The following is a 15,990-nucleotide window of genomic DNA, read 5'->3' on the forward strand; positions in this document are numbered from 1 at the left end:
TGGTGGATTCTTTACAAATCCAGCTCTTGGCTTGCCTGCCCAGGAAGCAGACACATGCTGTCTCACGTACGACCCTCTAGTCTGTACACACTCAAATGGATGCTTCCTTAAGTGACGCATTATTATGATGACATATCTTACCCACTTGACCTCAAGCAGCACCACCATCAATTCTTCCTTCTAGCCAAGAGTAAATAACAATATCAGGAACTTTTATTCCATAAATCATTAATAAGATATTTTAATGAAGGAGGAAAAAAACCCAAACAAATCTTATTCTTATGTTTCTATCCAAAGACACTCAAAACTATTTTTTCCCGGCCCATCCCTTCTAACTGCAACTTTAATTTGTGACCATGTAATAAAGGCCAGTTTAAAGGTTTTTTTTTGTTGTTTTTTTTTTGTTTTTAAAAAGTTGAAACCTTTTAAAAAAAAGATTAAACAACCAGGCTAGCAAAAAAGTATCAATACATACTTTCCTTATATCAAACAAGCTAATATTTCAGTACAATGTAACTATACAGAATATATACAATACACATATATTCACAAAGCAAACACTATAGGCTCAGAACAGATTTGAAAAAACATGATATTCACATTGATTACAATAACTCTAAAAATGATTGTAACATTGAAACGGCACTTAGTATACAAAAAAGTCACAAAAATATATATATATGTTGTCACCAAGAACTATGGTTCCTCTGTAAAATACTAATAGCCAGATACTAGTATATAAAATGTGAAGTTCTGACATTGTATACATTTTTAGTAAATAAAACAAAATCCAAAACCATTTCTGTTACTGTTGAAAGTCAAACATGCCAAATAACTTAGCTATGGCCACTGTTACCAAGTAAAGCCAAACTCGAATGAGATGATAACTGGATACAAAGCTGGTGAACCAGGGCCTGGCACAGGTAAGAAAGTTGTACTGGTTCTAGGAGAGGGTAGAAGACATGGAAACACCCACCCACACAGTTCAATTCACATTTCTTCCCCAGCATCACCCTCCCTCCCCCAAGGGTTTCACAAAATGCCAGTGCCCCAAAAGAATCATAATGTTGTAACTAGCAAGAGAAAAGTTTCTCACAAACTTCCTTGATGTTGGGCTATAGGCAAATGTTAAAGCATGCATCAGCTAAATAAAGCCGTCGGTCACCCATCTAGAAGACTGTGGTGCACAGTTTCCTCCTAGGCTGGTTGTCCTAGAAAGTACTCCAGTTTTTAAATGGAGCCAGATTTATACGTTAGCTCTGTAAAATACTGAGCTACTATAGCAGCAAATATGAAATACATAAACAAAAACATAATTTTATTTAAAAATTCATTTCTGTTACATCAAAACAATTTTTTCCTTTCACATATGTTTCCGATACCCAGACATCAATTTCTTCTATCACTGAATTATGGTCTATTATCTCAAACTGACTTTTTCATTTTGCTGCTGTGGAAAAAGATAAGTTCAAATCCTGGAAAGTTTACTCTTAAAAATGGGAGTACAGAAATTTAAAGTAAAAAAAAAAAAAAAAAGTCTTCTAAAAGTATCTCTCACAAATATATATATTTAAATATTAAAATAGGCTACCTAGGATTTTTATAAAATGGCTTTTGAAAAGATAGCAGAGGCACAAAGAAGCCATATACTATCTTCCAACTGGACATAAGGTGCCACAAGGGTGCCCTACAAAGAGGCAGGCAATCTCTATCTGATGCAACATGAGGCACCAGCAATAACAGAGAAATCAAACATATTACTGGGACCTGCACTGAAATTAAATTTTGCTCTAATAGGGACAGTTGTATTTTAAAAAAATATCTTGAAATATAAGCATCAGAAGCCATCACTTCGTATACGGAAGAAAATGAATAAAGTTTCTGATCTTACTTCTTCCCAACACCTGATGGCATTCACTTCAGGCACCTGAAAGATCAACAGCAGTGCAACTTTCAATAATTTAATGGACTACTCTCAGTATGAGAGACTTTACATAGCATTTGTTAACTTGAAAAGTGAAACTGAAATAAAAGCTCTTAGAGAAAACACAATCATAACCTATCATAGAAAAGGTTCTTTCTAGAAAAAGCAGGTGTTTCTAGGAACTGCACAAAAAGTTTCCCACCTTTAAATGAATACAGCCTCCACCAAATCCAAGGAAAGAGCGTGTGTTTAGAGGAGATGATGGCTCCTTGTAATGTCAGGAAGATGTACCCTTCCTCAGCAGACAATGTACTTGGTAACCCAAACAGTCATTTACAGGGTGATTTTTTAACTTGCGTAACTGAGTAATGAAATCTCATGGTTACATTGGTATTTGGGAAAACAAGGACAATTTAATAAAAGTCATAGCACTGTAGGCCCTCCCACCACCAAGCAACAATTTTATCAGTAAGTCATCACAATTGAGCCCAGGGCTTTAAGTTTAATCAGTAAAATTAGTCAATTTAAAAGAGAAAGGCATAATCAAGGAATCTGATTTTATAAACCAGGCACTTCAAACTGAATTTTAAGTTAAAAAAAATTTTTTTTAAAGTTATTTTCAACCAATGGTCTGAATCTTAAATTCTTTGTAAACTATTATGTACATAGAAACCTTGGTACTAGCTGGAACTGGCCATATGGTCCCTATGCAAAGGGAGCTACATACCCCAAGTAGGACACACATTTTAAGGCAGACTTGTTTCTTGGATGCTGCCAAACGGAGATGCCAATAACATCATTGCCTGACATGTCTGCAGAGATTATCTGTAAGATATGGAACTATTATTTTTTATCATAAAAATATAATCACTATGATGTAGTAGAAATACATTAACTGTATTAGTTGAATATGAAGTTTTTTAAAAAAGTATTAACTATGATGTCATCGAGTCTTCATCCCATAATCTGACTTAACTTCTCATTAATAAATCTCAACATACTTATAATCTAAAAATGAAATACCCAAATAATGTCTGCTTCTTAGCTGAATCTAGAATTTAGTTCAATTCCACTTCATTGTTAATCTGAACCATTATTGCTTTTGGCAAATCTGTCTGGCTGAGGACCTTCCAAATAAACATACCCTATGTCAGCAATACTCTATCAAGCAAAATGATACTGAATGATAAAAATGGGTATAGGCAAAACAAGGAGTAAGTTACTTTAAATTTGACAATTTGAGCTTAAAACCTGTAGGATATGCTCTGTCATAAATATTCCTCATAGACATGGTTACTGTAACAGGGCTCATCAATCCTGTCCCACTGATTCAGAGAAGAAAATCTATGCATTCTTCTCTCAGTAATTTTTAAAATCTAAATCTAAATAAATCCTCTTATGTCAATAACTTACAGTGAAAACCACATTTACTACCTTTTGGCAACTTTGGATTGCTTCCAAATGTGAACTTCACTGTTTTTTTCCCCTCCCAACTAAACTAGAAAGCTATTCTTCCTCACTTATATATTCCAGAGCTATAAATTCACATTTTACAGATGGGTGAAAACGGAATAAATGCCACGAGTTTCTAATTCTTTCTATTAATTCCTTAAATTCCAAACTCCTTTTGGTTATAATATTATGATTTCAGAATTGTTCATTTATCAAGCAATAAAAATAATTCTATCCATGTGGTATACTAGCACGAATTTACCTACATAGTGATGTAATTTTCAGGGGCTATAAAGCTAAAAGAAACTAAAACATAATCTGAGAACCTTCAAAATAAAAATCACTAAACTGGTAACTGGCCTCTTTTTAGATTAAGTACGAGAATAAAAAATAGTAAGAGACTCAAGAGTCTTCCAAAGGCTCTGGGAGAACCATTTATACGTGGGGAGAGACTGGCTCAGTAGTTGGAAGGTAAGGGGGTTACCAATGATAAGTACATTAGATGTGCTAATTCATTCCACTTAGTAAAATGTTTGAACAAAATGGAAGTTTTATTTTTAAAATCACAGGGCATGTGTCATAGCATGGAATCAGAATGTAAGTGCTGTAAGCCAGAGTGGCTGCTGAAATGTTAAAATAAAGAATGAATGAGGCTATTTAAACATTTTAGTACACTTTGTCTCAATGAAATTGAGAACTTTAAAAACTGTGAATATAACTAAATTATCTAAAAAAATTAAGAAAATTACTTCAAATTCAATGCAAGAAATATCAATTTAAATTCACTTACGGGTGATAACCTCCATCTGCATCCCTTTCTCAAAAATGTAAAATTAAAAAAAAAACAAAAACCAATATGAATGCTTTCGTTTCTGAATTAGTACAATCGCTGACATGCTAGATGCTACCACTGTTAGAATACATACCCTTACAAAGGGAACAAATGACTGCAGGAGATTGACATACCTTGTCACAGCAAAAATCTTTGCTCATTTCTAACGTATGCATATCATACCTATTTGGTAGCTTTAAAATGAAAAATACATGCTTTTCTTATATAAAAGACTTGGTTTAAAAAGGCAATTTATCCTGTATCCTAAAATTTAAGCCCTTTCAATACCACAAAGTTTTGGGCCTTTAAGACAGCTAAGCTAAGGTATTCCAAACTGGAATTTTTAATGTTTAGTTATACTAGTAATTTCTAATGGATGAGATAATGTAATTGGCTTTCATCTCTTTGCAATGTTTTCCATATATTCTAGTAAAAATTACACATCCAGGCATCTTTGTCTTAGATGAATTTTAAATAAATCTAAATAACACTATGCGTAATTTCCCCCATAACTTAGTTTCCAAAAACTGATCCATAAGCTAAATATCTTTAAGCCGTATTATCAAGGAAAATGTAGCGCCTCAGTGAAACGGGGAAAAAAATCCTTCGTTTATATCATATTTTCAGTACTAGTTAGTTACCTGTATCGGTAAGATTTGGAGAGCACACAGCCAACAATAGGCATTTTCACAGTAGAGTCAAATATTTCACAAAACTTGGAAATCTATATAATTTGTAATTACCAATGAAAATCTAAAGGTCTATTTGGCAAAAAATAGCCAGTGATGGTAATCCTACATTCTGAGAACACTGAACAACTCAGAGCTGCCAAAATTGTGTAGGAGACTCTTAATGCAAAATATTCAGGACAGGGGGTGTGCTAAAACCCTTTTAACCAACAGATCTACAAGTGGTTCTGATGTATTTCTTCTCATTAACCCTATTTCTTTGTTCTTTTCTTTCTTCCTTCTTAGAACTGAGAGCAACAATGACTCCTGGTCATAATTTTATCTAATCTTTGTCCATGTAAGACTCTAAAATTAACTGAGATTTATCTACTGGTAGGCATAATAGTTTCCAAAGAACCTATATGATTTTAAAAAATTCTTGACCTTTCCCGCTGAGACACAGCAGTATCACTATTAAGGAGTACCACAGTCTGTTGCAGAAAGTAATTCAACCTAGTAGTAAAGAAGCCTAAATGATGGAAGGCCATCATAATCTATATATGTTGATTTTCCTGAAGGTACTATAGCCTATATTTGGGAGCAAATAGGAAACAAAGGTTAGTAAATGAGAAAAGAAATTGGAAACAAGTTGAAAAGAGCAGAACATGGAAAGAGACAAAGGAATATTAATCGAAAAAAATCTCTAATGAGTTTACTTCCTTTAACATTTGTGGGGGATAAGTTATAGAATTAGCCAATTAAAAAAAAAACTGAAATAATTAAATCCGTATTAACCTAAAAAAATATTTTATATTAAGGTGTAGCACCCAGACAAAATTGAGATTTTATGTTCTGAGAAAGAAACTGTAATCTTCTAATCTAATCAGGTGCTTTCGTAAGTATTAAATTTTAGGAATAACAAAGAAAAAAGTTACTCAAAAGCTCATTATTGGGAGTCCCCTGCTGGCCTAGTGGTTAAGGATTCAATGTTGTCACTGCTGTGGCTTGGGTTTAAACCTTGGCCTGGGAACTTTTTTCACATGCTGCAGGTATAGCCAAAACAAAAAAAAAAGTTCATTGTTCACGGAGTCATGAATATTTAGAATCAAAGTCAATGGCAACAGATAAAACATATACTCCAGCCGAGAGTATCATATATATTAACTATAAACTAGAAAGTGTCATTTTTTTTTTTAGCAGCAAAAGCGGTAATACTCATTAATTTAAGAATTCTAGTTTTTCTTTAGTCTTAATTCTTTTTTCTTTTACCCAGATTTGAGTCATAGATCATCATTTTATAGCTTTTTCTCATCTTCTACTTTATTGCTTACGATGTGTAAAAACTATACTGTTTTTAATAAGACATTTGGCAATATCTAAAAATATTTTGGAATAAGAACAATGTATCATTGTAATATAGATTTTTTGTAAACAATCTCAGTTGGGTTAAGAATGTAGCCTTAACAGAGAATTCTTTATTTTGTTCAAAACAGTACAATAAAAACATCCCCAACAATACACAAAACCTATATATAAAATATAGAACATCTCCAGTATTTTTTCCTTCTTATGGGATCACGCCAAGTGTAGGCAAGAGAAAGTACTCTTGATGGGGTAAGACAAAAACTGATTTAGGTAATGACCTAATTAGCCAGGCAGTAAAATTCAAAGACCAGGTAAACAACAATTTTAGCCAGAAAAGCAGAGTTTCTATGAAGCTGAGATCTACATACTACATATTTTACACTCCTGGCCATTTCATGCACAGCTTAACTATTCTCAACCATGGTTCTTTGCCTCCTTTAATAGAAGATTATTTGGAGGAATGGTACTATAAGGTACAGGAAATATCTACCCCAGTATCAAATTTTTACCATGAAAAATCAAAATGATAAAGCTTAAAAAAAAAGAATACGTTGGATTTCAGAAGTACATACTATAATAATTTTTAAGAAAGCTCACCATAAATACTTCCAAAAACAACAGGCTTTACAAAAAATTGTACACTGTCCTGTGTATAGAAGTAAACATCTATTCAGGCTATCTGCCAAATTTGTTTAGTAATATTTCTGGTATTCCCTTTCATCTCAGAAGGTCAACAATTATCTTGTTTCTTTTTGACCTAATGATCCATTGTTAGCCCATTCCTAACACTGGAAGAAGAAACTGAAAATAAGTTTTAAGTCAACTGGTTCTCCCTAAGTCTCAAAGTTTCTATTTTGTTCCACCATGTCATTGTGCACTTATAGACACAATCTCTCAGTCATGAAAAATAAAACATCAATTGCAGGACTTACAGAGTAAAAGGAGAATTCTTTCCCAAACCCTTTTTTGTTTAGAAAATTAAATTAAATTTAAATGTACAAGACCAAGCACAGGCACTTTCCAAAAATCAAAAATGAAGCCAAATCATGAAATTACTCAATGGTTATAGATGACAGCTCTGATTTTGGGGGGTCAACTCTGGTTGCCTCGGCACCAGCACTGGTCTTTGGCTGCTCTGGCATTTCTTCCTCTTTTTCTGCCAGCCCACCAAGAGACCCCAAGGGAAAAGTGCTTTCACAATTCTGGGTCGAGGAGACCTGTGAAATTACAGGCATTTGAACAGAGGAGTTGCTTTCAAAACTGTGTTCTCCAAGATCATACTGAACAAGGGTCTCTTCTTGCTCCTGGTTTAAGTAGTCCGGTACTAGGAAATCACTAGGTAAGAGGCAAAGAATGAAACAGGGAGTTAATTTTCACACCAGTAATAAATAATACAATAAATAGATTTGATTTGTAAAACAAGATTGGGATTTTTCATTTCTCTAATTCTTGAATGAAGATTATAACTCAGGAATGTTCAACTTCTAAACTCTCCTGATTATGAACCAAAACCATTCATCAGAACCAAAGTAGATCAAACCAATTCTCCCTACCATCAAGAGAAATAAAATTGTCACCTTCAGTATCACTTTGAACACCTAAACAGCCTTTCTTATTTTATGTAAAAGAGCTTCTGTACACAAAACAAATGCAAATAGCATGTTCACTTAAGCAAAGATCATCTGAATAATTTATGCTTAACCTTTCTGTGGATAACACACTAATATGAGGTATATAAACTTAGCTTTTTATTACTTCCTGGATATAAATTAGTTAAGAAACTAAATCCTCATGTGTAAGTGACTTTATACATAATACACTATATAGAAAGATGTAAAACTACCTAGATGCTTTATTAAAATCTTTACTGCTGAATAAAAAAGGTCAGTATACTAGGAATGTCAATAAATAAAATACTTAAGGTTATTTTATAATTTGTCCTTTTTTTTTTTTTTAATCTTTTTGCCTTTTCTAGGGCCGATCCCGCAGCATATGGAGGTTCCCAGACTAGGGGTCTAATTGGAGCTGTAGCTGCTGGCCTATGCCACAGCCACACGGGATCTGAGCCGCATCCGCAACCTACACCACAGCTCACGGCAACGCTGGATCCTTAACTCACTGAGCGAGGCCAGGGATGGAACTCGCAACCTCATGGTTCCTAGGAGGATTCGTTAACCACTGAGCCATGACGGGAGCTCCTAATTTGTCCATTCTTAATAAAAAAATTAAAGTCTGCTCATGTGTAAAGTTAATTTAAGATGCCCTATATTTTCTAAAGCATCTTCAGGTATTAAAGAGGGGTACTGGAGGACGGAGTGCTCAGCACATGGAAGAAGCAGAAACAGCATGGTTAACTGGGGCATTTAGTCCCAAAGTTTGATATGTCATGTATGATCTAGGTTTAGTGAAATGATAACCAAAAATCCAGAGTTGGAATGATTACATTATACAAAACAGTTGGTTTGAAAAGAAAAGCAAAATCTATACAGCAATAATTTACTGAAAAAAAAAAAAGATTTTAAAAATTAAGGTGGTTTAGGGAGTTCTTATTGTGGCACAGTGGAAACGAATCTGACTAGTAACCATGAGGTTGCGGGTTCGATCCCTGGCCTCAATTAGTGGGTTAAGGATCCGGTGATGCCGTGACCTGTGGTGTAGGTCACAGATGTGAGGCTTGGATCCCGCATTGCTGTGGCTGTGGCCGGCAGCTGTAGCTCCCGTCTGACCCCTAGCTTGGGAAACCCCATGTTGCAAGTGCGGCCCTAAAAAGCAAAAAAAAAAAAAAAAAATTAAGGATTTCATTGTATAAGGAGTTAAGGATTCCTACAGATATACAATTCTGATAAAGTATTAAAAATAGACAACAGGAGCTGCTACTGTGGTGCAGCAAGCTAAGGTCTGTCTGGATTCAATCCCTGGCCTGGGAACTTCCATAGGCTGAGGGTGCAGCAGTTGAAAAAAATAGACAACAGCATTTTATATCTACAGGAGATCTTAGAAATCATCTTCAAAGCTTACATGTTATCATTCTCTAAGTTCCAAGTTTCTTCATCTGTGAAGCGACATGTTCAATCATAATAGCAGTTAGTGGCAGAGTTAGAACTAGAACCTGATCCCTGGATACCTTATGAGTCAAAAAGGTCACTAATTATAAATCTTTTTATATTAAAAAGCATAGGGCTCTAAACTGAAAGAAAAAAGGGAAAACTTCATTGATATAAATAAATTATCATATTCACTATAGTTATAGTTGAAGGTTCTCTGTTATTATTTGAAAAAAAAAAAAAAGAGATGTGTTCAAGAATTTAACATCCAAAGAGTCTGAAGTAACCCACTATCACTAAGCATCATGGCATATGGTAGGTTCTCCAAAAAGATCTATTAAAATCTGCTACAGAATTACTTTAACCTTATAGTTAAAAAAATAAAAAACCCACAAGCAGATAACTAGTCTACTTCTGCAGGAAAAGATTTTTAATGCCAATTATAAAAATATTTTAAATTGTATATATTTAGAAGAATCAGTAAAATTTTATTGGATCAGGAGATCAGAGTATTATTGGATAGTGGGAATTTAAAAGGAATGTGACTAATTAGTTGGCAACCTGATTAAAAAACAAAAACAAAAACACAGCAGGCTGCCCTATAAGCAGGAAGAGAGAGTTTAGAAAGCAGTTTTCCTGGTTCAGGTCTTGTTGTGCACCTCACCTGCTCTGGAAGTAGTTTGCTAGCTCTGACGCTTCATGGTTCAGACTCCTCAGGTGCACGATTAAATTTCCAGAGTTGGTGAACATGGCGCCACATGTTTTGCACTCGTAAATCCGAGGCTTGCGGATAATGTGCCGGGAAACCCTCATGTGGTGTTTATATTCCCCGAAGGAAGTGAAAGTGGCACTACATATCTGGCACCGGAAACAGCGTTTACCTTCATGCTTTAGGCGATGCATCTTTAGCGAGTAAGCCCTGGTGAATTTTTTCCCACAGCGGTCACACTGAAATGGTTTAATTCCTATAAAATAAAGCAAAGTGAAATATTATCTAAAAACAAAATAAACAGAAAGATCACACCTCACACATGTCTGAACTATAATTTTGCAGCAATAGATATTTTGAAAAGATAAAAATTGTCAGCAGAAATGAATTCCAGATTCACTATCTCGGAAAAGGTACTGGACATTTGAAAAGTCACTAGTGCTTAAAAAAAGGTGAGAAAGGTCTGATTGGGGGGCAGTCCAACTGATTTTTTTTTTAACTTTTTTTAGGGCTGCACACCTGAGGCATATGAAAGTTCCCAGGCTAGGGTTGAACTGGAGCTACAGTGGCTAGCCTACACCACAGCCACAGCAACTCGGGATCTGAGCTGCATTGCAGCTCTCAGCAACACCAGATCCCTAAACCACCGAGCAAGGCTAGGGATCAAACCTGTGTCCTCATGGATACTAGTCAGGTTCATTATTGCGAGCCACAACAGGAACTCCAACTGATTTTTGAACTCTTCTAAATCTTCTATTTCATAGACTTCAAAACACAATTTAACCACACTATTTAAACAGAAGCCAAAGCTTCAGATGACATTATTTCATTAAAGTAATGAGGTTTATATTGAGAAGCTGTGAAAATGATCAGTACCCATACCCATTCTTCACTTCCTGTCTCAGAGGAAAACATGAAAGAATTGGGTTTGGGGATATTTAATGTAATGCTAGAAAAAATATGTAGAGATTAATATATGAATTACAAAGCATATTAATAGGAGTTCCCAGTGCAGTGCAGAGGAAACAAACCTGACAAGCATCCATGAAGATGCGGGTTCAGTCCCTGGCTTTGTACAGTGGGTTAAGGATCCGGTGTTGTTGTGAGCTGTAGCATAGATTGCAGACACAGCTTGAAACCCATGTTGCTGTGGCTGTGGTGGAGGCTGGTGGCTACAGCTCTGATTCAACCCCTAGCCTGAGGACTTCCATATGCCGCAGGTGCAGTGCTAAAAAAAGCAAAAAATAAATTAACAAACTAAGTATATTAATGGTCTCCCCCAAATCATTATCCCAGTTTTATTTTTAAATTTTTATGGCTGCACCAATGGCATATGGAAGTTCTTGGGCCAGGGATTGAACTCGTGCCTCTGCAGCAACACGAACTGCTGCAGTGGGATTCTTAATCCACTGTGGCACAGCGGGAACTCCCACTATTATAGTTTTACCAAAAAAATTTCAAAACCCTTCAAAATATAATCTATTGATTCAACAAACAGGGAATTACTATTAGCACAGAGATTGTTAAAACCTATCTAAAGAAGGGGAAAGTGAGAAATTATATAGCTGAGAATAGTAGCAAAGATTTCTTACTTATCAGAAGTCAGTGTTCTACCCACAAAAAACATATTGCCTTTATGTAAACACTGAACTAAAGTTTCAAATATGTTGTACACATTATTTACCCCACATTTCTCTTATACTAAAAAAAAAAAAAATAATACAAGGCTGACTAATCAGGGCACAGAGAACTGTAGAATTAAAATTGTTATTAAATTTTTAAAAACACTTTTTATTTGGAAATAATGACAAACTTACAGAAGTTACAAGAATAGTACAAAGAACATCAATATATACCCTTTAAAACCCATGTGCTTTACCATATGTATTTGTGCTTTTCTCTCTCACGTATATATACACACACATCTGATGTCTTTTTCATTTCCATATTACACCCACCCCTCTAAGTTTTAATCCTAATACTTACGCCTGTAGCAAATGTATTAAGCAATAGCTTTCTGACACTGCCCCATTTCAGCAACAGACCTGTTTATCTGCTCTCACTAGATATCCCAGAGATATACTTCTAACTCAAAAGCATCTGTTTACTATTTTTACCTATAATCTCGAAATAAAATGTTTACAGTGCTCATTTATGCCACAGTTGGGACGATGACATTACCTGAGTGGATGAGCATGTGCTGTTTCAGGTTCTGAATACGGGTGAACCGCACCCCACAGGTTGGACACTGAAAAGGTCTATCTGGACCATTTGGACTTGGTCGTTCTGTGCTGCTGGTGGAAGGAGCAATGTAGAGTTGATAGGGATACTGAACATTTTCCAATCTAAAAAACAGACCAAAGAAGGCAACCAGGCTCTGATTTTTAAGTTCAATAAACACTTCTGTACAACTTTAAATAAAAGAAAAAACAAAATTTTTGAAGTAGTTTAAAAGTTACCTAAGTTAAGAAAGGACTATTTTAAGAACATACCATAGATAATTTTACTTTAGGTATCCTTATCCCACTAATCCATTCCTTACTACTACTGCTTTAATTCAGGCCCTTGTCAATATAAGTCTGAATTAATAACTCCCTCTAATCCATCCTCACCGATTCATAGTGATTTCTGATTAAATCAATCCCCTGATAAAAATCCTGTGACGGTTCACTGTTACCTTCAGAATGAAGGCATACAAGAGTCCTTATGATCTGGGTCTGTGCCTCATTTTTTGTCATATCTCCCAAACATACCATGCCATGCCTTTTTTTTGGTTTGGTCTTTTTAGGGCCGTACCCCCAGCATATGGAGGCTCCCAAGCTAGGGGATGAATTGGAGCTGTAGCCGCTGGATCTGAGCCAAGGTTGCAACCTACACCATAGCTCATGGCAACGCTGGATCCTTAACCCACTGAGTGACGCCAGGAATTGAACCTTCGTCTTCATGGATCTAGTCGGATTCATTTCTGCTGAGCCATGACGGGAACTCCAATGCTGTGCTTTTGTGTATTTAACTTTCTCTATTTGCCTGCTGTGGTTGCCTAGATAACACGCCCAGGCATTTTATGAGATGTAGCCAAGAAATTACCTCCTCCTGAAAGCCTTGACTCATCAGTGGTTCTAGCTACATGCCCTCCTATGCAGAGCAACAGATCCTTGTGTGGGACGCTCACAATAATCTGTTTGTCTATCTTTAACCTCTCCCCCTCCCCCAAAGTTGGTTTGATTTCTTTGAAGGTAAGGGTTACATTTCATCTCAATACCCCACCACTTGGCACAGTATCTAGTACAGAACAGAGACCTTATTAATGTTTGAAATTAAGGAATCCAGGCATATTTTCATTTGCTTACACCTTAATTAATTTATTCAAATGATTCTAGTTCATAATCTGGTCTACTAGATTAACTATTCAAGAACAATAAACCCTGTTTGAGTTCTTTGAATCCCTCAAGTATTCAACAAATATACTTTTCAAGTCTGTTCTGGACTCTATGAGGAGGAGCTAAATAAGTGAAGTCTATATTCAGTGGTCAGAGACAGACAATAAACACTTAAGAAAATAATCAAAACAAAGAATTAAAATAGGGTAACCTAAGAGTGACTGATGGGTGCTATTTTACTTTAGACTGGGAGTCAGGAAAAGCTTCCTTAAGAACTGACATTAAGGAGTTCCCAGCGTGGCTCAGTGGAAATGAACCTGACTAGCATCCATGAGGACACGGGTTTGATCCCTGGCCTTGCTCAGTGGGTTAAGGATCCGGTGTTTCCAGGAGCTGTGGTGTAGGCCATAGATGCGGCTCAGATCACACATTGCTGTGGCTGTGGCATAGGCCAGCAGCTACAGTTCCAATTAGACCCCTAGCCTGGAAACCTCCATATGCCATGGGTGCAGCCCTAAAAAAAAAGGAATGGACATTCAGACAGTGAGCTGAAGATTCAGGAGTGAGCAATGTGAAAATCAGGGGACAAAGCATTTCAGGCAGAGTAAGGCCCTAAAATGGCAGAAAGGCCCAAAAGTCAGACAAATATGGACTATTCTAGGAACTGAGAGACAGTCAGCATGGCTGGAATGTGGTATACAAAGAGGAGTGTGGTCTAAAGAGAGTCAGGCCCAAGTCATAGCATGTAGGGCTTTAAAGGCATAGTGAGGAGTTTAGAATTTAAGTGTAAATCTATTGGAGAATTTTAAGAATCTGCTACTTAGAACTGAAACATAATCTGACTGAATTTTTTCTTTTTTTTTTTTTTTTGGCCTTTTTAGGGCTGAACCTGTAGCATATGGAGGTTCCTAGGCTAGAGGTCAAAGCAGAACTACAGCTGCCAGTCTACACCACAGCCACGGCAACACAAAATCCGAGCCTTGTCTGCAACTTATACCATAGCTCACGGCAATGCTGGATCCTTAATCCACTGAGCGAGATGAAGGATTGAACCTGCAACCTCATGGTTCCTAGTCAGATTTGTTTCCACTGTGCCACAAAGGGAACTCCAGGTTTTTTGTTTGTTTTTCTTGACTGAATTTTTTAAAAAAGATCATTCTGGCTGCTACATGGAGAATGACTGGATTGGAGGGAGAATGACGTCAGGGGCCAGTTGAAGGTTACTGTAGCAGTCAAGACAAAAATATGGTGGCGACTTGGGCTGGGTGGTTGGACTGAAGAGAAATGGACTGACAAGGAATGTGTTCTGGATGCAGAGCCAACAGGACTTGCTTAACGATTAAATATGGAGAGGGAGAGAGAAATGAGGATCAAGTTTAATTCCCAGAGACACTGCTTGAGAAACTGGGGGGACTGTATTGCTGTCCTGAGAAGGGAAGACTGGAGCAGCAGAATCTGCAGGAGGGTGAAGCCTGGTGAGCTCTGTCTTGGCCACATCAAGTCTGAAATGCTCCTGCACATCAATGCGAAAATATCAAGCAGGGAGGGTCAATTTGGAGAGAATGACTCGGGAATCATGGAAGTACATAGCTAAGGGGTAGGTAAACTTTTTTGGTAGCAGGTCGTATGTAATTATTTTTGGTTTTACACACCACATGATCTCTGCTCCAACACCTCAAATCTGCAGTCCACGGACAACATGAGCATGGCTGTGTCCCAATAAAACTTGATTTACAAATAAGGGGTGGTGGCTTGGATTTTGGCCTGTGGTTCAGTTAGTTTACTAAGTCCTGATATAGATACTATTTAAAGTGATGGGGCTGCGCAGTTTTGGAAATGCCCCAAAAAAGAAAAACAAACAAACAAACAAACAAAAAAAACCCAACCTTGGATAAGTTGTCTAATTTACATAGATAATGCTACCTCATAACTTTAAAAAATATACTAAAATGGGGTTCCAATAAAGTTTTATGTAATTTCCAGATGAAATGCTTGGATTTAGAGTTACAAGCACAGCACTCACAAGAAAACTATGTACGTCAATACTAACCTATCATCATCGTCTGCATGAGCATTGGTACTAGAAGTGCTTTGAAGTGTAGGTAACCCTTCAGTGACGCCTTCATCTACTGAACCTGTGAATAAAGGAAAGAAGACAGCGGTTAATACTTTGTAATAGATAAGCTAAGATATATACCGCAAGTTCTATCTGCAAGCCTCTGAACTGAATATCTAATGTCTATAACCTAAATTATTAGACAAAAGTAGTGTTCTGTAATATTTTACTTTCATAAGTAAAATAGCATTACACTAATACTTAATTCTTTTAGAAGTATTTCTTTGATATAAATTTTAGAAAGAAGTAGAACATTTCAAACATAAACTATTATGATATACAACTTACTGTACACACAACTTTTTTTAATTTTTAATTTTTATTTTTTTAGGCCCACACCATGACATATGGAGGCTAGGGGTCGAATCGGAGCTGTAACTATTGGCCTACACCATAGCACACCACAACACCGGATCCTTAACCCACTGATTGAGGCCAGAGATCGAACCTGCGTCCTCATGGTTACTAGTCAGATTGTTTCCACTGAGCCACGATGGGAA

General features: G+C 36.3%; 1 protein-coding gene across 7 annotated transcripts in view; it reads right to left on the reverse strand.

Annotated features, from left to right (window-relative positions):
• Window positions 1-225: 225 nt before the first annotated feature.
• ZBTB44 (zinc finger and BTB domain containing 44) overlaps window positions 226-15,990 on the reverse strand; it is a 72,259-nt gene continuing 56,494 nt past the window's right edge. For 4 of the 7 annotated variants that reach the window (XM_047754286.1, XM_047754285.1, XM_047754284.1 and 1 more), the window contains exons 3-6: window positions 15,425-15,509; window positions 12,176-12,339; window positions 9,950-10,250; window positions 226-7,576 (exon numbers count right to left, since the gene is read on the reverse strand). In XM_047754286.1, the coding sequence (XP_047610242.1) occupies window positions 7,294-7,576; window positions 9,950-10,250; window positions 12,176-12,339; window positions 15,425-15,509 (833 nt within the window). In that variant the 3' untranslated portion in view covers window positions 226-7,293. The remainder of the gene's footprint in view (window positions 7,577-9,949; window positions 10,251-12,175; window positions 12,340-15,424; window positions 15,510-15,990) is intronic. The other 3 variants (XM_047754288.1, XM_047754289.1, XM_047754290.1) reach the window with 3 other exon arrangements.

The sequence above is a fragment of the Phacochoerus africanus genome, chromosome 11, assembly GCF_016906955.1.
Source record: "Phacochoerus africanus isolate WHEZ1 chromosome 11, ROS_Pafr_v1, whole genome shotgun sequence".
Lineage (NCBI taxonomy): Eukaryota > Metazoa > Chordata > Mammalia > Artiodactyla > Suidae > Phacochoerus > Phacochoerus africanus.